We start from the raw sequence: 26,840 nt of genomic DNA on the forward strand, positions 1-26,840 counted from the left end.
TAGATTTTTAGATTTCTTAGAAGGATTGTAGTATCATTTGATTTGTTTTTCTGTGTCTGTATCTGTGATTATTTTCTATGTGATTGTATTGTAATTGTATGTACAGCACTTTGAGTGTCACGTTACTGAAAAGCGCTATATAAATACAGGTCCTTCTCAAAATATTAGCATATTGTGATAAAGTTAATTATTTTCCATAATGTAATGATGAAAATTTAACATTCATATATTTTAGATTCATTGCACACTAACTGAAATATTTCAGGTCTTTTATTGTCTTAATACAGATGATTTTGGCATACAGCTCATGAAAACCCAAAATTCCTATCTCACAAAATTAGCATATTTCATCCGACCAATAAAAGAAAAGTGTTTTTAATACAAAAAACGTCAACCTTCAAATACTCATGTACAGTTATGCACTCAATACTTGGTCGGGAATCCTTTTGCAGAAATGACTGCTTCAATGCGGCGTGGCATGGAGGCAATCAGCCTGTGGCACTGCTGAGGTCTTATGGAGGCCCAGGATGCTTCGATAGCGGCCTTTAGCTCATCCAGAGTGTTGGGTCTTGAGTCTCTCAACGTTCTCTTCACAATATCCCACAGATTCTCTATGGGGTTCAGGTCAGGAGAGTTGGCAGGCCAATTGAGCACAGTGATACCATGGTCAGTAAACCATTTACCAGTGGTTTTGGCACTGTGAGCAGGTGCCAGGTCGTGCTGAAAAATGAAATCTTCATCTCCATAAAACCTTTCAGCAGATGGAAGCATGAAGTGCTCCAAAATCTCCCAATAGCTAGCTGCATTGACCCTGCCCTTGATAAAACACAGTGGACCAACACCAGCAGCTGACACGGCACCCCAGACCATCACTGACTGTGGGTACTTGACACTGGACTTCTGGCATTTTGGCATTTCCTTCTCCCCAGTCTTCCTCCAGACTCTGGCACCTTGATTTCCTCAATGACATGCAGAATTTGCTTTCATCCGAAAAAAGTACTTTGGACAGCTGAGCAACAGTCCATTGCTGCTTCTCTGTAGCCCAGGTCAGGCGCTTCTGCCGCTGTTTCTGGTTCAAAAGTGGCTTGACCTGGGGAATGCGGCACCTGTAGCCCATTTCCTGCACACGCCTGTGCACGGTGGCTCTGGATGTTTCTACTCCAGACTCAGTCCACTGCTTCCGCAGGTCCCCCAAGGTCTGGAATCGGCCCTTCTCCACAATCTTCCTCAGGGTCCGGTCACCTCTTCTCGTTGTGCAGCGTTTTCTGCCACACTTTTTCCTTCCCACAGACTTCCCACTGAGGTGCCTTGATACAGCACTCTGGGAACAGCCTATTCGTTCAGAAATGTCTTTCTGTGTCTTACCCTCTTGCTTGAGGGTGTCAATAGTGGCCTTCTGGACAGCAGTCAGGTCGGCAGTCTTACCCATGATTGGGGTTTTGAGTGATGAACCAGGCTGGGAGTTTTAAGGCCTCAAGGAATCTTTTGCAGGTGTTTAGAGTTAACTCGTTGATTCAGATGATTAGGTTCATAGCTCGTTTAGAGACCCTTTTAATGATATGCTAATTTTGTGAGATAGGAATTTTGGGTTTTCATGAGCTGTATGCCAAAATCATCCGTATTAAGACAATAAAAGACCTGAAATATTTCACTTAGTGTGCAATGAATCTAAAATATATGAATGTTAAATTTTCATCATGACATTATGGAAAATAATGAACTTTATCACAATATGCTAATATTTTGAGAAGGACCTGTAAACTTACCTTACCTTACGTATACTCCTCAGTAATTCTGTCTCCCTCTCTGAAGGCCTTTTTCTTGTTAACCAGATCCTTCAGGTCACTGGTGATTCAGGGTTTGTTATTGGGCAAACGACTCACCAGTCTGGTGGGGATGGTGTTATCTACACAGAAGTTTATATAGCCGGTTAGACACTCAGGACTCTAGAGCAGTGGAAAAGTATCATCTGGAGTGATGAATCATGCTTCTGTCTGGCATCTAGTGGACGAGTCTGAGATTACACGCTCGGATCTGAAGGCCACATGAAGTTGCATCAAGAGTTATCTACTCTTCCACCTTACTATGATATGAGAGAGAGAAACTTATCTGGCAGAAGTTAATTTATTTTTTAAAGAATGAGCAAAAATATCAGTCTAGATATGTAAAACTGGTAGAGATATACCCCAGCATTTAAGACATGCACCTGTTATGCAGCACAAGGTGGTCCTACTCATGGGTGGCTGGAAAACAAATATATGCCACTTTTCAAATGTTTATGTGAAACTGATAAAAACCAGATCCTTTCACTTTACAACCATGCATTAAGTTGGGATAGCACAGAAAAGCCTTGAAACTTTTGTCATTACAATTTTTACATTAAAGAGGTTTTATTTAAAGAAATATTTTGTGTTAGATTTAAGTTCTTCACATAAAAGATGTGTGGAAGGTTTGAAACAGTTTTCACTACTACTAGTGAGAATTACAGTAAGCATAAAAACACAGCTACAAACGAGGAATATCTTTATTAAAAAAAAAACAATGAGCACTTTCACTGTTGACCCCACATCTGTTCTACCGACAGACGCAATCATGAAAAACGCAGTACTACAAAACATGTTGAATGAACAAAAACATAATTAAACAAAAATATATATCAAGTACTATCTTGTATGTACAAGCATAATTGTTGGTTTATTATAACTGCTGCTAAAGGCAGAAGGCAAAAAAGAAAAACCGCTGCTGAAGAAAAATGGCATGTGCAAAATACTCTTCACAAGTCCACAAGCTCAGGAGGCTCTGCTCCCAGCAGAACCTCATTAGGCAGAAATGAACTGCCTTCGACAAGCAAAACCCCCGTTCCTCTGAGGACAGATGGGTGATTTACAAGCTGCGAGGGAACAGTGTGTTTTTTTTTTTTTTCCAGAGAGGTGAGCTTGTGGAAGCCTGGTGAAAAAGACATCCGATGACACTGCTGATCACAGAGAGAGATTACAGACGGACAGAACAGCTCGTAATCTCTAGCCGCAGACAGAGGAACCACGGTGACAGTCACTGGCTGACACAAATACAGAGGTGTACAGAGGTAAAGGAATCACACACAGCAACAAGCTGACCACTTACACACAGAACAACCAGCATCTTCAAAGAGACTGTAGGAAACGAAAGATGGTGCTGCAAATTGCTGTTCACTGAAATGACGATAAACACCTCGATTTCGACAAAGATTACCTTCTTGCTGGTATGCTTCTAATCACCAGTCCACGAAGACATAAAGACATTTTAAATATTACTAAAGTTATTTAAAATTGGACTTCTTAGCAGTATTTAGTGGACTATTTGATAAAGGACCTCTGGCCTCCTTTGGAGGGAGCAGAGGGTTAATCAATAAATAAGAAAATCACATTGTTGCACACAACTAGGCTTTAGGTCATAAATCACCAATGGTTATGTAAAAACAATAAAAGATTTCATTCCAAATGCACCTATTTTGTCTAATTTCTCAAATTTACTAATTGCAAATTGTTACTGATACTTTCAAAGCTTAATGCAGACTTCTTTGAAGCAGGAAACAATGTGAAGAAAGTTGATACAAGGCACAAAGGTATTCAAGTTTTGGTCTCCCCCATTTCGGTGTATAATTTAATTATATTAACCAATCATTTTAATTTAAAATAGTGGTTAGAAGTTACTGGCCACGTAGGAGCAGTCCAAGCAAGCTAAACAGTAGCTCATACATTTTTCTTACAAAATTCTGAGACCCTAAAAGAAAATATCTGCATACTTTAGTAACTGAGTGACAAAGTAACTGAAGCTGTGTGTATTTTTACTTGAGAACAAAACCAGAATGAACCCACTTGTAGCTTCATTGTGGTTTTCACTAACTCCTGAGGAGGATGGGTTATGCAACTCAAGGCTTCTCCAAGCTTTTATTTAATTTGGTTTTAACTTATGCACAAATAATTAAACAGCAGTCTTAGACTCATCATAGCCAAACCTATAGGTTTTCTACTGTGACCACATGTGTATATTAGCTTTTTGAGAAGCAGAGATTTGCCCCTCACTAGACTCAGCTCCCCATACTTGTTGTTGGTGTACCATTTGTAATTGTGCTTGCCACATCGCCAGCAAAACTACAATTTGTTCAGCCAATTAAAAAAAAACGTGACTTGTTTTCATGTCCACGACTTAAAAAACTGTGTAAATAGCCATGCATAGTCTTCTATCAGTCTAATTAATCTGGGTTCCCCCAAAACAAAGTGTTTCGAATCCTTTACAATGATGTTTGAGGTGAAGAGGAGACTGTATTGGCTGTTGCAGCTTCCTTGCAGTCTGTGGCATGAGACCACCTCTGCGTGTTGTGTCTAGACTGCTGTGGGTATAGAGAAAACTGTGTAGAGAGCAGCTAAAACACTAGTCATTAAAAGCAAAGCCTTTTGTTTCTAAATCAGAAGTGTAACTTTATCTGTAACTTTTGTCCACAGGCTATTAACTGGAACCACACTGAAAGATGTTACCAGCCAAATCAAAACCGGGAGTAAAGATGCTAGCATTTGCCTAGCTTTTCAGCAGACTTGTCTGCAAAAGGGGGCAAGATGTGAATTTATTAAATCCTGTAAGCTGCATATGTCGAGTCAAGAGATATTTTTAAAAACAAAAGGCTGTCCTGCAGAGTCCCCTGTTGGGACAAAATATCTGTTGCTGTCAAGAAAAACAGATGCTGCATTCCACAACAATAAAGCAGAGCATGGAGTGTGTTTTTTTTACAGCGCTTTAAAGCTACTGACTTTTAAAGCATATGCATAGGATTGGGTTTAATGAAGTATTGGTTTTGGACTCTGTATCAGCATATGTGTTTTCTTAAATGATCTAAATTAATATTGGAGAGCAAAGAAAATCCAGATTGGGACACATAATTTGGGTTCAGAACTTGGGGATCCAAAACTTGTTCCCATTAATGTGCTACAGACATTAACTCCTGATTTAAGTGTAGTTTTCTTTCAGAACAAATAAACCTAGTGTTTCTGTAGTGCCAAGTTTGGAATGAAACCTTGAGCAAATTAACAGTACAATAACAATCACAGATTTTCAGGGACAACTCAAACCAAGCCTATAAACTGAAGCTCTCACTCAGTCCAAATGAAAAAGAACACAGGTTCATGAAGACTGGCTAAACAAAAGCATCTTCTGTGAGATATTTCATTTCTAAAACTGTGAATAGCACACAAAAACTAAAGAAGATACATTCAGTTATGAGGAATAACTCTTTAAGATCGAGTGTTTGCCCGGCAGTGACTGATGATCTGTGAACTGAGAAGCCTTGGGTGTGAACCCTTGCGTATCAGGTGGTGCCAAACACACACACACAAAAAAAACCCAAAACAAAACAAACAAAAAACAGACATGCTGCTGACATCACAACTGTAAAATCATAACATCAATACAGAGAAAATGAAAAATAAACCTCCTCTATTCTCCAACTATTTTAAATAGAGATCAGCATGAACACTATTTTAAAAAAAACTATTTTTGTAATACTTCAGTGGCGATGGAGCGTGTTACAATGTAGACGACACAAGGCAGTGTTTCGTTTTGAAATATGTCACAAGTCAATCATTTAAATTCATAATTATATTTACAGAAGTTTTCTTTTTATAATTTGTTAGTTTTACTGGAATAAAAAAAAAAAAATCCACCAAAGCATATGCCTTGTGTGCAGCTACATAGTAAACAGGATGACCACTGCAGCTTCTGCAGCCCTGATCTGATAATCAGTAATATTGATAATCACATCATCAATGCACAGTGCCAACACACACAAAAACACACACACACTACACATCTCCCATCACATTATATAAAACTATTTATCACACTTTTTGAACTGTTTTTCTTTAAAGTTTCTGCCTATATTATGTTTTATTCATCACATATGCTTATGTTACCTGTTACTGTACACTCACTAATCACCTCACAGCATCTTGGAGAAAGCAGACCTGCACTATAATAACAGAATGACTCCAAATACCAGCTGTTTTCCCCTAATATATTGTCATTAGGAAGTCTAGGGGAAAGCTGGGAGGGCTCACACTACAGACCAAAGTTTTCTTAAGGTCTGCAGTTTTCTCACTGGCAATAAAGCAGCAGGTCTGTCGCCAATAAAGTGGTGTTTAGAAGAAAACAGGCATTTGTGCTTCTATCTAGAAACAGATACAGTGAATAACAATAAAAACGCCTTTTTTAATATTCCCACCAATGCTGTTGGGTTTGGGGCTGTTTAATCATGCACTGTGTTATGAGGACTTATCTGCTGCATATTTAGGCAGGTTAGTATATTTTATTACCGGCTGAAATCATTCAAACGGTCCGTGTGTGTTCAGAAATGCATAGCAATTGAAGATAAAGAAAGGCAGCCCATTAGATTTATCACTACGCTTCACAAAACAGTTTTAGGAGGGGGAAGGTTTCACTGGTTTTCACAAGAGCACAATCCTAAAATAAAAGACACTTCCCCCTAATATATATATTTATATATATGTATATAGTTTTTTTGTGTTTTTCTTTTTCATTTTTCGGCATTTATACATATACATTTTTTTTTTTTTTTAAACAGGAAAAAACTGGTAAATGGAAGCCCTTGAAAATAAGAATAAAAGAAAAGGACGTTAGTGGATTCATTTTGTTTTGCAGATGTAGAAATGACCTTTCACACCTCTTGGGTGAAGGAGCCATTGTGGTTGTGGTTGCCATGCAAAGTGCAGCACAGGTGACCACTTCTGGCACATCATTTGTGTATCTGTCGCTTCGCACCATTCATGTGGGGATCAGGTGTCTGATGAGGGCTAAATCAGGTAGTTAAGGGCTTAAAACGAAATCGTTTGAACATGCTGCTGCATTCCTTAAAACGGAAACATAAATGGCGACTGGCTAATTAACTTGTGCTGTGAAATCCTTGTTAACTCACACATACACACACAAACATAATGTACATTCACGTGTGCATGCACACTTAATCCACACACTCGTAAAAAAAAGAGCATTAAAGTGACTAGTAACAGCGTTGCACTCCAGCAACCCCTTCATCCTCCATGGAGAAATAAGACGAAAGTGTTTTGTTTGTGGGATCAAAGAAAGGTGATGGTCCGGCTGCTTGCTCTGCGTCTTCTCTGCAGGTCTTTTGTGCAAAAGGGAGTGTGAGGGGAGAAGAAAGTCAGGCGAGTGGAGGAGTTAAAGCTCAGTCCTACGACGGGGGCTTGCTGTAGCCGAAAAGTCCGACCGGTAGGTATTTCACATGAGTGGGCCACTGCGCGGCCAGCTGGAAGAACTTAACGTCATTCCACTCGACGCCATCTATGGACACTGGAAGCAAAAGCAGCAGGTAGTGAGTAAATGTAGACATTTAGTGATAGCAAACACTGCATCATCAGGTCACCTTTCAGGAAAGTCTGTTGCTGCTTTGCGGAGCAGATGAGGCGGCTGATGCCTTCGATCATCTGGCTCTTAGAGTCCATGTCCTTCTCCTTGGGCTTCTTACCCAGAAAGATAGTGGGAACTGAAGGCAACAAAAGGAAAGGTTAACATTTGGAGGACTTAAAATACCCTTGCATACACATATTTAGATTTGATATACCAGCAATACTATATTCAAATGACATCAAAAGAAAATAAACTTGGAAGAAATAAAAGATGAAGTCCATAAGTAGCACTGTGGGGTTCATAAGGTTTAGCTGCATTCCTTGTTCATATAATTTAATCTATCTGAAAAAAATACATTTAATAGGCTCTTAACATTCTGTGTCTTAGTCTTAAATTTCATAACAGACAAAATCAGTTGTAATTGAATCAAATTAAAATAAAAAAAAAGACTTTGATTCTAATGTTGTAGAAGAAAAATCATTTATAAATTGGTATAACCTGGAATGTCAAAATAAAGTACATATTAACTGACTTGATACTTTGGTCATGTACAGAACCTTGACTTTTTTGCATTTTGCAGTTTTCTGGCTGATCACCGATTACTGATCTTCAAAAAGCCTAACAGGCCAAATCTGATTTTGGCTGATACCATTTTTTTTATAACGGACACTGTCAGTTGTTATAAGGTCACTACACCTTCAAAGTACCAATCTTATTTTGTTCAAAAACATTGAACAATACAAACTTGTTTTAACTGCACACGAGGCAGTGCTCTCAGATATGGATGAAACGTTTAGAGCATTGCAGTTCCTTTAGTCTTTCATTTGTCACATTTTAAAAAGAAACAAAACTTGCATAATAGGTTAGACAAGTAGGTGAGATTGGTGGATAAGATCGGTGGATAAGATCGGTTTCACATGTAAGTATCGGCCGATCACCGATCTCCCAAAATTAAGGAAATCGGGGCCGATTAATCGGTGCACCCCTAGTTAAAAGGTGCGGATTTGCATTCAGCCGCCCAGAGTTAACACTTTGTAGAACCACCTTTTGCTGCACGTACAACTGCAAGTCAGGTTAGGCCTCTACTATATCTATTTAGAAACTGAAATGTTTTTAGCAAAAGCTCACAATCAGTCAGACTGTATGGATAGCATTTGTGAACTGCAACTTTAAAGTCCTTCCACACAGTGTCAACAGGATTTAGGTCTGGACTTTGACTGGACCATTCTAACACATGACTATGCTTTGATCTAAACCAATACACTGTTCATCTCAATGTATATTGAAAAACCTTTTCCTGCTGGAAAGGGAACGTCCACCCCCAGGTCAAGTCTTTAGCAACATCTAACTGGTTTTCTTCTAGAATTACCCTGTATTCAGCAGCATCCAACTCCCCATCAAATGTAACCAGTTTCCCTGTCCCTGCCTAACACAACAAAATCCTCCAGCATGATGCCACCCCCAAAATGTTTCACCGTGTGGGTGGCCTGTTCAAGGTGATGTGCAGTGTTAGTTTTCCACCACACTTTGTGTCTTTGCATGTAGGCCAAACAGTTCAACTTTGGTCTCTTCTGACCAGAACACCTTATTCCTGTAGACAGATTCTCCCACCTGAGCTGTGGATCTCAGTAGCTTCTCCAGAGTTAGCATAGGCCTCTTGGCAGCTTCTCAGATTAATGCTGTCCTTGTATGCTCTCCAAGTTTAAGAGCATCAGTCTTATGGAAGCTTGAAGAATAATTCTGGATCCTTTATGTAAAGTTAGTTCACCTTTTATTTGGTATTTATCTTTTTCTATCTGAACAAGTTCAAAATATTCATTAGTTTCAGATTCTGAGATGATATAAAGTTCAATGTATATCACATAACAGGAGCTTCAGCTCACCTTTCTTGTTCTTTTCCTTAGTGACCACGGTCATGGCCATGGTGTTGACAAGAGTTTGTGGGTCGCTGCTGCCCCCTCCTGGTAGCCTGCTGACCTGCAGTGACCGGAACGCGCTCTTCAGCGTGTTCTTGCAGCCCGTGTCGCGTCGCTCGCCCTCCCGCCGCTTGTCTGCCAGAGAAGCCAGCCAGTAATCCACCTGCAGGCCGATGGCGTCCACACCATGAGGCATGCTGGGGCTCCTGTGGGCAGAAAGACCTCATGAACAACAACATTTATCTGCTCTAAATTTCTATCCAATTTAAAAACTTTCCTCTAGTATTGAATATTTGATCTTACATCCAAATATTCTGTGGGCGAAACTGAATTAAGATTTAATCTGAATCAGCCTGTCTTACCCCTGTACAGTGAGGACGCTGCCCATGGAGGGAGAGGAGGGGGGTGTTGCTGCCTCTTTGATCATTCCTGTGGGAGAGCCATGAGACGGTGGAGATGTAGATGGGACAGCCAAGCTGACTCCAACACCCTCCTCTGGATCTCCTAGAAGAAAAAGCCCCACATAAGTCGGCTGATTAGGTCGAACTCCATCATCTCTGCTCTTTTAAACTCCTTTACAAACCCTCACCGGTTGGAGAACTTGCAGACTCAATGAGGCCAACCTTTACAACCTGGAAAACAACAGACATTGATGATCAGCTGAAGAATTGTTTGAGGCATGCTGCAGTTTGATCTAAAGGCTAAAATCTCACCCCGATGAAGGGGATGAACTTCTGGTAGGATTCTTCCTCCCGCCTGAACAAGATATAAAAGAAAACAGGTTATTCATGATAACCTGAGATACTTTCAGGTTTTTTTTAGGGCCTTCACTCACGTTCTGTGTTTACAGGTGAGCATTGCTTCAGCGATGGGCAGCTGGTGAGTGATGGAGGATCCGCTGATGTACTGGCTGATTCTTCCAGAAATGTCCAACTGATCTGTAGGTGAAGTATAATATTAATCAGATCTGAGCTTCACAGGAGGAGAGGTTTAAATTGTAAATGTAAAAACTAATACCTATCTGAGGTGGCTCAGAGCGGCTAAATAAGTCTCGCCATGCTCCATCCAAGAAGGAGGAACTGTAGCGGTTGTCAAGGGACCCAAGGTGCTTTGCGACAGGATGAGATCCTGAGAAAGAGTAACAGAAAAACTAAGCGCACAGAGTCACTTTAGAACCTTTTCCTTGCTCTGAACATAGTAAGTAAACATGTTATGGGATGAGAGAGCAAGGCGTTCCTCACCCAGAGGCACCACCAGGAAGCGCATGTGGTTGAGCCAGTCAGAAGTTTTGTTGGCCAGCTGATTGACAAAGAACTGCAGGATGGCTCCCAGGTAACTTTGGCTGCCCACAGCCACCACCTTCACCGCTCTGGGCATGGATGAGTTACAGTTACAGCTGTAGGGAAAACAAAAGGGGGTGTAACCTAGATGCTTCAATGGCTATTTGATCGGACCAGCTTTATTTGACTGGTTTTAAAAAACTGTGATGATTGTGCTCTAAGACTTTGAAACTAATTCAGAGCTGTGATATTAAACCACTTGTTTGAATTTAATTACTTTAAATTGTTACACATTTATCCTTCTTTGCATTATTTGCAATCTTACCTTTTAGACCTTTGTAGATTTTATTTATATATTCTTTATATATTTCTGTTTTATTTTCATGGTTCCTTATTTTTATTGCCTCCTGTTTAGAGCTAATCTTTGTCATATTAGCTTAAAAAACCATGAAATTCAGGTGAATTTATCAACTGACTTAATATCAGTCAGTCAGTCATTTTCTACCGCTTATTCCATAGTGGGTCACGGGGGAGCTGGTGCCTATCTCCAGCAGTCTATGGGCGAGAGGCAGGGTACACCCTGGACACATCGCCAGTCTATCGCAGGGCAACACACAAACAACCATGCACACACTCATTCATACACCTAAGACTGACTTAATATAAAATATTAAATAAGTAAATAATGCTCAGATATCGTCACATTTTTTAAAAACACATCCATGTCATCTAATAAACTGGTCATTATGCCCACTACCATCATATCAATTTTATTTTTATTTTTTATAAATAGATTAATCTTATTCTTAGGTAAAATTGTGATATGAAACATCTTGATTGCCTTTAATACTTCCAACACATGGATTCATAAACTGGGACTCTAACCCTCTGAAACAGTAGCTTAAACATCAGACAACAGCTTTGGGGGGTGGCAAATGACAATGTTTACTGTGATAAAGGAAAATAAAAGATTTGGTGTTTAAAAAGTAAAAAGACATTATAAATATGATCAGAAAAGAGTTAATGAGGAAAAGCATAAAGTAGGTTTAATCACCCAGCTGGTTTATCATGCAAACACAGTGAAGTGTGATGGCTCAAAAGGTGCAACTACCGTAATAGGTTTATTTCAAAACTCACAATTTCTGTATGCGTGTGAGCACAGCAGAAAGCACCGCCTGGATCTCAGCGGCTGAACACGTGCAGACCACCGGGTGTCTCTGTCCATGCAGCTGCTCGGCAACATACTGCAACACAAAAACACAGAAAAAGTCAGTTTTGCAGTCAGAAACGGGCACCATGTTGTTGGGGGGAAGCTCTGAGGCTTACCTGCCCTTGCCAATCTGTGGCGTTGACTAAGATGAGGCTCTCAGGTAGCGCGGAGTCAGATAGCAAAATCTGGTTCAGTTGATCATACACGGCTTTCCTGAGAACCTATACACACGTGCACACACACACATAAATAAATATCCTGGGTTTAAACATCCCCCCACAGAACCACAGGTGACTCATCTGCACATACATAATTCATTTCTGAGCTCCAAGGGATCATGCATTAACAGACTGCCTGGGTTTTCTTTACTTTGGGAACAGAGTACTGCTAAAAAAGGACAAAGAATAAAAGCAACTGTTTTATGTTTAAGTCCCTGACTGAGGCGACATGAAGTCTGAAAGAATAATGTTGCCTTTGATTAGATCCTGGAGAGAAAAATTCATTAAAATTCTGATTGTAGATGAGAGCTAATCTTCTGAGTCCCGTACCGGTGTGCTGTGTCCCAGCTCCGGGGATCTCTCCGAGTCGGAGCTGTTGGTGCGTTCACTCAGGGGCTTAGAAAGCTGTCTCTCCTTCATGGGAGTTGTGATGCTGCGCTTCTGCCTGGGCGTGTGGCCTCCGTCCAGTCTAACCACAGGAAAAAAAATAAAGCCAGGCACATTCAGAATCTACTCAAATTTGGTCACACATTCCGAGATCTGCTTTCGGAGTGTGTTTTTGTGGGGTTTTATGAGCTAGATCAGCACAAGGTAGTCCATAATTATAAAGGGAAAGAAAATTGATAAATAACCTTAAAAAAAGAGAATAAAGGCACACATTAGTATCAACCCCTTTACTCTGATAACCCTAAATAAAATCTTGCACACCGAAGTGCATTCAGAAGAGACCTAATTTGTAATTAGAGAGCGCTGTGCATAATTTAATCCCAGTATAAATACAGCAGGTCTGTGAAGGCCTCAGAAGTTCATAAAAGTAACACTGCACATCACCTTGCAAGCACCATTTCCACTGTGAAACATGGGAGTGGCAGCATCATTCTACGGGGATGCTGGTCAGAACTAATAGAAAGCTGAATGGAGCTAAAAACAGGACAATTCTGGAAGAAAACCTTGTATGTATGCTGTATCCAATAGGCTCCTATCACGAAGGAACATGTCTAAACAGTTTTATCTTCTCCAAATGTAGCGTTCTGTTTCCGGCACATCGCAACTGCAGCACCCGGACCCAAACTCAAAGGAAAAAATGAGTTGTGATTTCAGTAAGCAAGAAATCTGTGTTTCCATGAGTAACCTAACCCGTACAGGATGTAGTGTTTTTTTATAGACCTTATATGTTACCTTGGAGATGCCATAGGTTGCATTTCATTTTTGCTGCTTTTCAGGGGGGTACGGGGTTTCTCAGCCACAGACACTGTAATGCAGGGGCCCACCTCTGCAAAAGGTTCCTGGTCTGTAAGCTCCTGCAAACAGAAAAGCACCGATTTTAATTAATAAGTTCTAGCACTAACTCTCCCTCCTTTAAACAACTGATAGACACAGGGGACCATTCATACCAATGTGTCCGTCTCGGATGGGATCTCGTCCAGGTTGCGACTGCGGGAGGGTTTCATCTTCTCCAGAGGAGGATGCTCCCCCTGCTGGGAAAACCAGAGAGAAGCAGTCAGATGGGATTAAAGTCAACAATATGAAAAAACATCATAAAACATGAGAACAGGGGAGAACTCTGCATATTAGTTTACTTTGGTGTCCTAAAATTAGGAGTTAGAACAGCACAATCTCCTAGAACCTATTATTAAAGTAAAAGTAGTTGTTTCTTTTGACTGTACAGGTAAATCACAGAAAATTTGAATCTAGCATAAAAGTGCAATAATTTTTGCTGTGTGTTAGTTTTTAACTGTGTCCTGTCCGGCAGAGTAGCGCTCAGAATTGTTGTCTGAGTGCCAAGAAAAAGTCCAACAGATTTACTTTCACAAGTGGAGCATTACAGCTAATGCTTTAAAGCTCTGCTTGATATTCATAAAAAGAAACATTACTAGAAACTGCTTTGGGAATATTTCAATTGTTACGGACACAGAGACAGAAACAAAAAGGAAAAAATAAGCACGAAAGAGAGAGGTGGGGCAAAAAGGAAAAGGGGGAAGAAGGAGAAAAGAATGGAGGAGAGAAAGAAGGATGAAGAGAATACAAGAAAAGTGCACAGTACTTATCAATGCAAGATGTATTTAGTGGTAAATGCGGCTCAATATAGAAGATTTGTGTATCTGTTAACACCTGAATCTAAACACCTGTGGGTCTGAGTGTGAGCGCGCTTGTGTATACAAGGTTTCTCCATAAAAATATGCAATGTTTTATGCAGCGTGAGGAGCCACAGACCTGCCCCCCCTGGACCTGGCACAGCTATGGAGGAGATCCGAGCCATATACGTCCCCAGAGCACAGGAACCCCAGGAGAACCATTGGCGGGACTCCAACCACCCAGCCGCCACAGTGCAGAAGCCCCAGGGAGCTGCTGCGACGAGTCAGCCGTCTACGCCAGAGCAGATCCAGTCATGGACCCAGAGATCCAAGACCCCGGGACATATCACTTCCCAAGCAGATGCCCCACAGAGCCCAGGGTCCAGGCCCCAGCAAGCAGCCACCGGGAGTGAACCAGCACACACCAGCAGCCAGCCCCGGGCACCGAGAACCACAAGTACATTAGCGGGCAGAGATGCCAATCCCCGCCAGGTAGTGTGGCGGGGATTGGCATTATTTGCTGTTATTTCAGCTTTTAACTTTGTTCTCTCCCTTTTCTCTTCCTAGAAGCTACACCTGGCCTGACTCTGTGTCTACCTGTGACACCTTTCTGGAGAGGGGCATCGTCCGAGCTTCTACTGGCAACAACTTAATGCTCACCCTCTACCTATTCTCCACATGGCATAGCCCTGTCTTTTAGTGTTTAACCCTTTCTCTCTCCTAGACATGGCGATTGACTGAGCTTTAATTATATGTGCTCTCTTTCTGACTCTAACCTTGAAAACAGAGTTTATCTGTTCTTTCTTTCTAGGTGAAACGACTAAAGGAGCTACATCCATTAACATTTACTTTTCCTTCCCATAGAAAGTACTCCTGGATCAGTGCTTCTTTGTTCTCTTTGTGTCTCTGCTCTGTTCTCTCAAACCCCCAGTCAGTCGTGGCAGATGGCCGCTCACACTGAGCCTGGTTCTGCTGGAGGTTTCTTCCTGTTAAAAGGGAGTTTTTCCTCTCCACTGTCGCTACATGCATGCTCAGTATGAGGGATTGCTGCAAAGTCAACGCCAGTGACTGTCTACTGTCTCTACATGCTCATCCAGGAGGGGGAAATGCTACAAGTCTCAGACTGGATGCAATCTGCTGGGTTTCCTTAGATAGAAAAACTTTTTATCCAATTTGAATAAATAACTGAATCTGACTGCACTGTTCAATGATAAGGATTAATAGGAATGTATGTACCTGACTGTTGTGAAGTGCCTTGAGACGACATGTGTTGTGAATTGGCGCTATATAAATAAACTGAAATTGAAAATTGAAATTGAATTTGATGGGGGACCTAAACTGATCCAGGAGAGGGAACAGTCCAAGACCCAACCTGGCACAGAAAACAGGCACACAAAGTCACAATCACACATTCCCACCCTCATGCGTACACATAAAAACACTCACACCCACGCACCCAATGTAAAGACAAACAAAAATGGACACCGTACACTCCCCATACATACTCTATACTCCCAGGTCCAGGTCCCAATAGCCCATGGAGGCAACCTGCCCTCAGACCCAGGAAGAAGTTCCCTACCCTCCGGGGGTGGAGACAGGCAGACCGCCCCAGCACCTGAACCTGGGCCAGGCTAGCCGGGCTGGTGCCTGAACATGAGCGACCCCGGCCCTGACCCCGACCCCCTGCCCCGACCCCAGTCCAATGAGCCCAATCCTCATCCGGAGAAGGGGCCATGTACAAAAGAGGTGTCTACATGGTCCAAACTGGCCTGCCAACCAGAGCCGCCACAGGATGAAACAGTCCAAACCTCACAATGAATTCTGATCCTAACCCCATGAGCCCCCCACACCCAATGAACCCCAACATGAATTTCCCCACAGGGACACCCCCAACCAGAACACAGATATCAAACACATGGCCCCGAACCCAAACGCCATAAATCCTCACCCCACAACACAGGGGCACAGCCCCACAGGTAAGCTCCATCCCCAAAAAGCCAACGAAACCACACCCACACAGCGCAAGCTCCACACACAGCCCTGCTCCAGGCACCCCTGCCGCATCCTGACCCCCACCACACAGCGCGCCGTGACGGGAAGGCAAGGGCCTCGCGCAATGCTACCCAGCCCCTTGCCACAGGCGCAACGGGGCTGACACCATCGAGCATCATGCCCACAACGGAACCCCCGACCACACACCCAATATGGGACAAACTCACCTGGCAAGAGGTCCCCGGCCAGCGGCAGGCACTCGGGGCCGGCGTCTAGCAGCCCCAGCCCATCCGTTTATGAGAGGGAAACATGCACCAGGCGGGTAATTGGGCCTGGTAGGCCAACCGCTCCAGGCCAAGCACAACACGCCCCAGTGCAGGCACAAGAAATGCTCCACCTCCCTACCGACCCGACCACCAACCACAGCCTTCTAATTTTGATGGTTATGACTTACAGGTAAAGAAAATCCAAAATTCAGTGTCTCAGAAAATTAGGACATCACATTAGACCAATCAAAAAAGGATGTTTTAAGCACAAATGTCAGGTCATCTGCCTTGTTGGGACTGGTGTCTCTCATCTTCCTCTCAACAACAGCCCATAGATCTTCTTGAGGGTTCAGGTCAGGGGAGTTTGCTGGCCAATCAAGAACAGGAACACCATGGTCATTAAACCAGCTTTTGGTACCTTTGGCAGTGTGGACAGGTGCCAAGTCCTGTTGGAAAATAAAATCAGCATCTCCATACAGCTTGTCAGCAGAGGGAAGCATGAAGTGCTCTAGAATTTCCTGGTAGATGGCTGCATTGACTCTGGACTACAGAAAACCCAGTGAACCAACACCAGCAGATGACATGGCACCCCAAACCATCACTGACTGTGTAAACTTCACACTGGACTTCAAGCAATATGGATTCTCTCCTCTTCACTCTTCCTCCAGACTCTGAGACTTAGATTTCCAAATGAAATGCAGAATTTACTTTTATCTAACAGGTCTTTGGACCATCAATAAAAAGGCCAGTTACTTTTCTCCTTAGCCCTGGTAAGACACTTCTGACGCTGTCTCTGGTTCAGGAGTCCCTTGACACAAGGAATGCAACATTTGTAGCCCATGTCTGTTGTTCGACTTCATGTGGTGGCTTTTGATGCACCAACTCCAGCCTCAGTCCACTCCATGTGGATTTTGTTTAAAAATCCTCTCAAGGCTGCATTTATCCCTGTTGCTGGTGCACCTTTTCTACCTTACTTCTTCCTTCCAATCAATTTTCTGTCAATATTCTTAGATAAAGAACCCTGTGAACAATCAGCTTCTTCAGTAATGACCTTTTATGGCTCACCCTCCTTGTGAAGGATGTCAATAACGGTCTTCTGGACATTTGTCCAGTTAGCAGTCTTTCCCATGATTGTGTCGCCTGCTGACCCAGACTGGGAGACTGTTTAAAGGTTCAGGAAATCTTTGCAGTTGTTTTGAGTTAATTACCCAATCAGCGTGCGACACCACGAGTGTCCAATAATGAACCTTTCCCACAGTATTTTAATTTTCTGAATGCTAAATTCAGTTTTTTCTTTACCTGTAAGTCATGATCATCAAAATTACAAGAAACAAAGGCTTGAAATATATGACTCTGCGTGTGATGATTCAATATAATATACGAGTTTCACTTTCTGAGATGAATGCCAAAAAATATTGCAGAAAATGCTTCTCCTAATATTTATTCTAAAAAGGATTTCACGCAGCTGTATTATGGATTTTTTCTCAGATTAATCCAGAAGTTTTGATGTTTTTTCAGGCTCGGAACGTCACCTGATGCTGAATTCTTCAGTTATGGTTAGAGTATATAAATAGCATGAGTTGAGCTTTCATGTTCACTCGCCTTGAACAAAAATTTTAATTCAACGAGGGCAAAGCCGGGCTACTCACTGGACTGAATGTATCGCGACCCAGACTGCCTTTGCTGTTCAGGCTTCCGATCTCCGTCTGCGAGCTGGACTGAGACATTCCCTCAAAAAACGGCCTAAACAAAGAAGACACAAAAACAAAAAAATCTCGTTTCATTTCTCAAGGCTCTAGCAAAAGAACCTGCAGTCAGGAACTAAAACATAAATAGATTATTTCAGTAGAGCGATGAGGCCTACTGCAGCTACAGCACAGAATTCCTTCAACATTTGTTGATGTTTAAGGCCATCTACAATTTATAAGACAAAAACAAATAAAAAATGGTAACAGTGAAACAAACTACAAAGCAGATCTCTTTCAATCTACCAAATCCATTATAGGATGTTTTAATTAGTGTTTTAACACATATAGTTTTTAGATTGAGTGTTTTGATATACTTCTGAAGTTTGATCCAAGTTAACAGACCCAGTTCAGACACACTCCAGGCTTTTATCTATGAATGCAAAGAGCTCTTTTCACCAATAGAGTGAGCTCTGAAATGCTATTAAAGAGATGTAAGTCGGCCTCTGACTGACTGACCTTTGTTCAATCTATTCATTTGTGCAGGTGAAGCACTAGTTTTGCATTTAAGGTAGATACTAAACTTGTTTTCACATGTGTGCTTCACTTGTAAAATGTTTTAGAGGCCTACAAAGTGAGGGCTAATTTGCTCCATGATTCTTTCCCCCAGCCCTTGAATAAAAGGTGCATAACATTTGCAGGTGAGAGGATGGGTGAATACAGAAAAAAAAAAAATTAGAGCAAATATTAAAGAAAGAAATTTCCTTTCATTTTGTTGCTATTCTGGATAAATTTAGAAGCATGTCGTGTTAATCTCATTACAGAGTCTCATTGGTCAATTTTCTACAGAGTACATTCTGTGTATGTTTTTTGTCTTAGGATGGTGCTGTGGAGCACACATTGCCTTGCAAAGCTTACATAATTGTCACAAATTTTCAAACAGATTAAGGTTTTGACTTTGACTAAGCCATTCTAATGCATGTCTCAAACCATTCCATTGCAGCTCATTGTCTAGTGTTGTTGTCCAACTGTTTGGCAAGTTTTCTTCGAGGATTGTCCTAAACATGGCTTCACCCATCCTCCCAAAATCTCTAATCAGCTTCCCTATCCCTGCTGAAGTAAAGCACCCCAACAGCATGATGCTGCCACCCCCATGTTATACTGCTCAGCCATTATTTTACACGCAGGCCAAAAATTTCATCTGACCAGAGCTCCTTCTTCCACATGTCTGCTGTGTCCTCAATATTACTTGACGTTAAACACGATTTAATGTTCTCTAACAAACATCTGAGGCCTTCAAAGAACAACTGGATTTATTCTGAGATTAAACTACACACAGATGGACTCTGTTCACCAATTAGGGGACTTCTGGCAAATGGTTGCACAGAATTTTATTTAGGGGTATCATTTTCCATCTGCGATAAATTGGCGACCCGTCCAGGGTGTACCCCCGCCTCTCGTACGTAGACTGCTGGAGATAGGGACAAGCTCCCCCGTGACCCACTATGGAAGAAGCGGTATAGAAGATGAATGAATTAATTAATTAATTAATTTTCCATTGGCTTCAAAATCATGCTCTACTTGGTGTTTTACTGGGATTTTATGGAACATAACATAAAATCCCAGTAAAACCCACTGACGTTTGTGGCTGTGACGTAACAAAATGTGAAAAAGTTCAAAGGGTATGAATACTTTTGCGAGGCATTGTATTTTCAGAAGAAAGTAAGTAGTGTTATTTAGAAAAGCAACAGTGGAAAAAGACCTGGCATAACTGTTCACCTCACCCTCCTAATTATTGTGTTTCTTATTCATTACCTCAGCTTGGGTTTGGGTGTGCTGAGGATGCTGTCTGTCTCCTCCATCTCCGGCCCACTATCACTGGGGTTGTACATCTCCAAGCTGTCATAGAGCTCGTCAAGGTCCTCCTCGACCTCCTGGATCTGCTCCCTGGACACGTGCTCCAGACCGAAGCCAACCTGGATGAGACACAGAGGACACAGGTAACTGTCTCAGTGCCTTTTATTGCAGTGCATTTTAGTTGATCATTTATATATCTGCATCTACCAATGATCCTCATACATTAAGAAGCTATCAGAGCTGTCCAACTTCTACCTTTACCTGAGTGACATCAATTTCCTGTCGGAAGGAATGCTTCAAACCAAAAACTATTATCCGTAATAAAAACATCTGTGAACATACAGCACTGGAAAATATAGGCTGATTTTTTTTATTCTGAAGATCCGATATGATGCAACCAATTTTAACTGAACATGTAAATGATTTGCAAACCATTTACATCTGGAAAAAAAACATTTCATTTTAAACTTGACTTTTGTCAATCATTTCTCTGTTAAATCAAATATGTTTCTTAAGATTTAATAGCAACAGTTCTTCTCACCCCTGTGATTTGCAGCACCTACTGTTTCTCAGCATTTAAGTAAAACCTGTATTTAATCTCAGCCGAATTCTTATATGCAACAACACCACTGTGCAAGACAAACAGCTTGGTGATTAAAAAGCCAAACGGAAACACATGCAGAGATTACAGCAAATCGGACCTCTGAACCATGCATAAAAGATGGACTGGAAAAGGCAGGAGAGGACATAAAGGAGAAATCGGGAGAGAAGGAAGAACAAACCTCATCCGTGACTTTAAACCTCTTCAGCAAGGCGACAAACTTCTGCTTGATGTTGGGTTGCTGCAGAGTATGATAAAGAGCAGAGCAGCATAAGGCACTAAGGACACACATGTTCATTTTATGGGTGTATGAAGGAATGAGTGGAGAAGAGTTGAAAGAGGAGAGAAACAAACTGACAACGTCTAAGCTAACTTTTTTTGCTTGATGAATCAAAGCAGCAGCAGGTAATGCAAACAGCATCAGGGCATATTTCAGAGGAGGAAAAGAGATATTCATGGTGTCCTGTTTTATTAAAGTAGAACCTGTCAGAGAGGGGGCAAATTATTGGGGTTATCTCGTTAGCGTCTTACATCGCAGATGTTTGGCTTAATTATTACAGAGCATTTTTTTATGTATGCAATATGCAAAGCTGTTTGAAAAGGGAGACTTTTATGTAATATTTAACAGGAATGACTCAGTGGGTTGTTTTTACTCACTGAAAACAGGCTTTACTCAGGGCCTTTTAGTCATAAAAATAATCACATCTTTTTCTTCATGTACGTACATTTTTTGTGACTTTTGCTAAATATCTATTCCTTGAGAAAATCCCTTTGAAATGATCAAGTACTTTGTTTAAAGGAACAATGTACAATAATTAACATGGGAATAAAGTCCATCATGTACAGTACAGACCAAAAGTTTGGACACACCTTCTCATTCAAAGAGTTTTCTTTATTTTCATGACTATGAATATTGTAGCTTCACACTGAAGGCATCAAAACTATGAATTAACACATGTGGAATTATATACTGAACAACAAAGTGTGAAACAACTGAAAATATGTCTATATTCAAGGTTCTTCAAAGTAGCCACCTTTTTGCTTTGATTACTGCTCCGCACACTCTTGGCGTTCTGTTGATGAGCTTCAAGAGGTAGTCACCTGAAATGGTTTTCCAACAGTCTTGAAGGAGTTCCCGGAGATGCTTAGCACTTGTTGGCCCTTTTGCCTTCACTCTGCGGTCCAGCTCACCCCAAACCATCTCGATTGGGTTCAGGTCCGGTGACTGTGGAGGCCAGGTCATCTGGCGCAGCACCCCATCATTCTCCTTCTTGGTCAAATAGCCCTTACACAGCCTGGAGGTGTGTTTGGGGTCATTGTCCTGTTGAAAAATAAATGATGGTCCAACTAAACGCAAACCGGATGGAATAGCATGCCGCTGCAAGATGCTGTGGTAGCCATGCTGGTTCAGTATGCCTTCAATTTTGAATAAATCCCCAACAGTGTCACCAGCAAAGCACCCCCACACCATCACACCTCCTCCTCCATGCTTCACGGTGGGAACTAGGCATGTAGAGTCCATCCGTTCACCTCTTCTGTGCCGCACAAAGACACGGTGGTTGGAACCAAAGATCTCAAACTTGGACTCATCAGAGCAAAGCACAGATTTCCACTGGTCTAATGTCCATTCCTTGTGTTCTTTAGCCCAAACAAGTCTCTTCTGCTTGTTGCCTGTCCTCAGCAGTGGTTTCCTAGCAGCTATTTTACCATGAAGGCCTGATTCACACAGTCTCCTCTTAACAGTTGTTCTAGAGATGTGTCTGCTGCTAGAACTCTGTGTGGCATTGACCTGTTCTCTAATCTGAGCTGCTGTTAACCTGCGATTTCTGAGGCTGGTGACTCGGATGAATTTATCGTCCGCAGCAGAGGTGACTCTTGGTCTTCCTTTCCTGGGGCGGTCCTCATGTGAGCCAGTTTCTTTGTAGCGCTTGACGATTTTTGCGACTGCACTTGGGGACACTTTCAAAGTTTTCCCAATTGTTCGGACTGACTGACCTTCACTTCTTAAAGTAATGATGGCCACTCGTTTTTCTTTACTAAGCTGCTTTTTTCTTGCCATAATACAAATTCTAACAGTCTATTCAGTAGGACTATCAGCTGTGTACTGTATCCACCTCCAGCACAACACAACTGATGGTCCCAACCCCATTTATAAGGCTTGAAATCCCACTTATTAAACTTGACAGGGCACACCTGTGAAGTGAAAACCATTTCAGGTGACTACCTCTTGAAGCTCATCAACAGAATGCCAAGAGTGTGCAGAGCAGTAATCAAAGCAGAAGGTGGCTACTTTGAAGAACCTTGAATATAGACATATTTTCAGTTGTTTCACACTTTTTTGTTCAGTATATAATTCCACCTGTGTTAATTCATAGTTTTGATACCTTCAGTGTGAAGCTACAATATTCATAGTCATGAAAATAAAGACAACTCTGAATGAGAAGGTGTGTCCAAACCTTTGGTCTGTACTGTACATGATGGATTACTGCTCTGCACACTCTTGGCATTCTGTTGATGAGCTTCAAGAGGTAGTCACCTGAAATGGTTTTCACTTCACAGGTGTGCCCTGTCAGGTTTAATAAGTGGGATTTCAAGCCTTATAAATGGGGTTGGGACCATCAGTTGTGTTGTGCAGGAGGTGGATACAGTACACGGCTGATAGTCCTAATGAATAGACTGTTAGAATTTGTATTATGGCAAGAAAAAAGCAGATAAGTAAAGAAAAACGAGTGGCCATCATTACTTTAAGAAATGAAGGTCAGTCCAAACAATTGGGAAAACGTTGAAAGTGTCCCCAAGTACAGTCGCAAAAAACATCAAGCGCTACAAAGAAACTGGCTCACATGAGGACCGCCCCAGGAAAGGAAGACCAAGAGTTACCTCTGCTGCGGACGATAAGTTCATCCGAGTCACCAGCCTCAGAAATCGCAGGTTAACAGCAGCTCAGATTAGAGAACAGGTCAATGCCACACAGAGTTCTAGCAGCAGACACATCTCTAGAACAACTGTTAAGAGGAGACTGTGTGAATCAGGCCTTCATGGTAAAATAGCTGCTAGGAAACCACTGCTGAGGACAGGCAACAAGCAGAAGAGACTTGTTTGGGCTAAAGAACACAAGGAATGGACATTAGACCAGTGGAAATCTGTGCTTTGGTCTGATGAGTCCAAGTTTGAGATCTTTGGTTCCAACCACCGTGTCTTTGTGCGGCACAGAAGAGGTGAACGGATGGACTCTACATGCCTAGTTCCCACCGTGAAGCATGGAGGAGGAGGTGTGATGGTGTGGGGGTGCTCTGCTGGTGACACTGTTGGAGATTTATTCAAAATTGAAGGCATACTGAACCAGCATGGCTACCACAGCATCTTGCAGCGGCATGCTATTCCATCCAGATTGCATTTAGTTGGACCATAATTTATTTTTCAACAGGACAATGACCCCAAACACACCTCCAGGCTGTGTAAGGACTATTTGACCAAGAAGGAGAGTGATGGGGTGCTGCGCCAGATGACCTGGCCTCCACAGTCACTGGACCTGAACCCAATCGAGATGGTTTGGGGTGAGCTGGACCGCGGAGTGAAGGCAAAAGGGCCAACAAGTGCTAAGCATCTCTGGGAACTCCTTCAAGACTGTTGGAAAACCATTTCAGGTGACTACCTCCTGAAGTTCATCAACAGAATGCCAAGATTGTGTGGAGCAGTAATCAAAGCAAAAGGTGGCTACTTTGAAGAACCTAGAATATAAGACATATTTTCAGTTGTTTCACACTTTTTTGTTCAGTATATAATTCCACGTGTTAATTCATAGTTTTGATGCCTTCAATGTGAAGCTACAATTTTCATAGTCATGAAAATAAAGAAAACTCTTTGAATGAGAAGGTGTGTCCAAACTTTTGATCTGTACTGTAAATGTGTCAGATTTAGTCTAATTTCCATCTACAGTCCCTGGCAGGTTGGTGGTTTAGGGACCAGATTCATTCATTAAAACACACGATTGTTAGAAAACAAAATGGCGTGTGTGATAATAAGCCGATAATAACATTGATGCTGGCGGCTTTACACTTAGTAATAATGCTTTTTGTGTATTTTTTAAAATACATTTAGACAAAGAACGTGATGATACCATGATGAATTTTCACAAAATATTCTTGAGACAAATCTTCATTTTGTTACAATTGCCTGGATGACTATATGGAATATATATATATATATATGGACCGGTGCAAAGAGGATTGGGTGGCGGACGAAGGTGGAGACCTCAACGGCCCGATCCCCGGATGCTTAGGCTGGTTCTAGGGACGTGGAATGTCACCTCGCTGGGGGGGAAGGAGTCTGAGCTTGTGCGGGAGGTCGAGAGATATCGACTAGAAATAGTCGGGCTCGCCTCCACGCACAGCGTGGGCTCTGGAACCCATCTCCTTGAGAGGGGTTGGACTCTCTTCTACTCTGGAGTGGCCCACGGGGAGAGGCGGCGGGCTGGTGTGGGTTTGCTTGTTGCCCCCCAGCTCAGCCGTCTCGTGTTGGGGTTTACCCCAGTGGATGAGAGGGTTGTATCCCTGCGCCTTCGGGTTGGGGAGAGGTCTCTGACTATCATTTCAGCCTACGGGCCGAGTGGTAGTGCAGAGTACACTGCCTTCTTGGCGTCCCTGTCGGGGGTGCTGGATAGTGCCCCTCCCGGGGACTCCATTATTCTGCTGGGGGACTTCAACGCCCACGTGGGGAACGACAGTGACACCTGGAGAGGCGTGATTCGGAGGTATGGCCTCCCCGATCTGAATCCGAGTGGTGTTTTGTTATTGGACTTCTGTGCTAGTCACGGATTGTCCATAACGAACACCATGTTCAAACATAAGGGTGTCCATCAGTGCACTTGGCACCAGGACACCCTAGGCAGGAGGTCGATGATCGACTTTGTTGTCGTATCATCAGACCTTCGGCCTCATGTTTTGGACACTCGGGTGAAGAGAGGGGCTGAGCTGTCCACTAATCATCACCTGGTGGTGAGTTGGATCCGCTGGAGGAGGAGAAAGCCGGACAGACTCGGCAGGCCCAAGCGCATAGTGAGGGTCTGCTGGGAACGCCTGGCGGAGCCCTCGGCCAGGGATGTATTCAACTCCCACCTCCGGGAGAGCTTCGACCAGATCCCGGGGGATGTTGGAGACATAGAGTCCGAGTGGACCATGTTCTCTGCATCTATTGTCGATGCTGCTGCCCATAGCTGCGGCCGTAAGGTCTGCGGTGCCTGTCGTGGCGGCAATCCCAGAACCCGGTGGTGGACACCGGCAGTAAGGGATGCTGTTAAGCTGAAGAAGGAGTCCTATCGGCTGTGGTTGGCTTGTGGGACTCCTGAGGCGGCTGATGGGTACCGTGAGGCCAAGCGTGCTGCGGCCCGGGCTGTGGCAGAGGCAAAAACTCGGGCCTGGGAAGAGTTCGGTGAGGCCATGGAGAAGGACTACCGGTTGGCCTCGAAGCGATTCTGGCAAACCGTCCGGCGCCTCAGGAGGGGGAAGCAGTGCTTTGCCAACACTGTTTATAGTGGGGGCGGGAGACTGCTGACCTCGACTGAGGACATTATCGGGCGGTGGAAGGAGTACTTCGAGGATCTCCTCAATCCTGCCATCACGCATTCCGTGGTGGAAACAGAGGCTGGGGACTCGGGGTTGGACTCTTTCATCACCCAGGCTGAAGTCACCGAGGTGGTTAAAAAGCTCCGCGGTGGCAAGGCTTCGGGGGTGGATGAGATCCGCCCTGAGTACCTCAAGTCTCTGGATGTTGTAGGGCTGTCTTGGTTGACACGCCTCTTCAACATTGCGTGGCGGTCGGGGACAGTGCCTCTGGACTGGCAGACTGGGGTGGTGGTCCCCCTTTATAAGAAGGGGGACCGGAGGGTGTGTTCCAACTACAGGGGGATCACACTCCTCAGCCTCCTCCCTGGTAAGGCCTACGCCAGGGTATTGGAGAGGAGAGTCCGACCGATAGTCGAACCTCGGCTTCAGGAGGAACAGTGTGGTTTTCGTCCCAGCCGTGGAACACTGGACCAGCTCTATACCCTCTACAGGGTGCTCGAGGGTTCATGGGAGTTTGCCCAACCGGTTCACATGTGTTTTGTGGACCTGGAGAAGGCATTCGACTGTGTCCCTCGTGATGCCCTGTGGGGGGTGCTCCAGGAGTATGGAATCGGGGGCCCTTTATTAGGGGCCATCCGGTCCCTGTACGAGCGGAGCAGGAGTTTGGTCCGCATTGCCGGCACTAAGTCGGACCTGTTCCCAGTGCATGTTGGACTCCAGCAGGGCTGCCCTTTGTCGCCGGTCCTGTTCATAACTTTTA

At 43.1% G+C, this 26,840-nt stretch overlaps 1 protein-coding gene across 2 annotated transcripts in view; it reads right to left on the reverse strand.

Annotated features, from left to right (window-relative positions):
• Window positions 1-2,506: 2,506 nt before the first annotated feature.
• The window catches only part of LOC124880693 (phosphofurin acidic cluster sorting protein 1-like), an 86,934-nt gene continuing 62,600 nt past the window's right edge, over window positions 2,507-26,840 (reverse strand). Inside the window, exons 9-25 of one of the 2 annotated variants that reach the window (XM_047385959.1) lie at window positions 20,698-20,757; window positions 19,874-20,034; window positions 18,023-18,116; window positions 13,435-13,518; window positions 13,220-13,341; window positions 12,371-12,509; window positions 11,939-12,043; window positions 11,750-11,856; window positions 10,574-10,728; window positions 10,350-10,460; window positions 10,168-10,270; window positions 10,046-10,088; window positions 9,922-9,964; window positions 9,695-9,836; window positions 9,300-9,538; window positions 7,433-7,552; window positions 2,507-7,359 (exon numbers count right to left, since the gene is read on the reverse strand). In XM_047385959.1, the coding sequence (XP_047241915.1) occupies window positions 7,241-7,359; window positions 7,433-7,552; window positions 9,300-9,538; window positions 9,695-9,836; window positions 9,922-9,964; window positions 10,046-10,088; window positions 10,168-10,270; window positions 10,350-10,460; window positions 10,574-10,728; window positions 11,750-11,856; window positions 11,939-12,043; window positions 12,371-12,509; window positions 13,220-13,341; window positions 13,435-13,518; window positions 18,023-18,116; window positions 19,874-20,034; window positions 20,698-20,757 (1,947 nt within the window). In that variant the 3' untranslated portion in view covers window positions 2,507-7,240. The remainder of the gene's footprint in view (window positions 7,360-7,432; window positions 7,553-9,299; window positions 9,539-9,694; window positions 9,837-9,921; window positions 9,965-10,045; window positions 10,089-10,167; window positions 10,271-10,349; window positions 10,461-10,573; window positions 10,729-11,749; window positions 11,857-11,938; window positions 12,044-12,370; window positions 12,510-13,219; window positions 13,342-13,434; window positions 13,519-18,022; window positions 18,117-19,873; window positions 20,035-20,697; window positions 20,758-26,840) is intronic. The other variant, XM_047385961.1, reaches the window with a different exon arrangement.

Source organism: Girardinichthys multiradiatus, chromosome 14 (genome assembly GCF_021462225.1).
Source record: "Girardinichthys multiradiatus isolate DD_20200921_A chromosome 14, DD_fGirMul_XY1, whole genome shotgun sequence".
NCBI classification, from domain to species: domain Eukaryota; kingdom Metazoa; phylum Chordata; class Actinopteri; order Cyprinodontiformes; family Goodeidae; genus Girardinichthys; species Girardinichthys multiradiatus.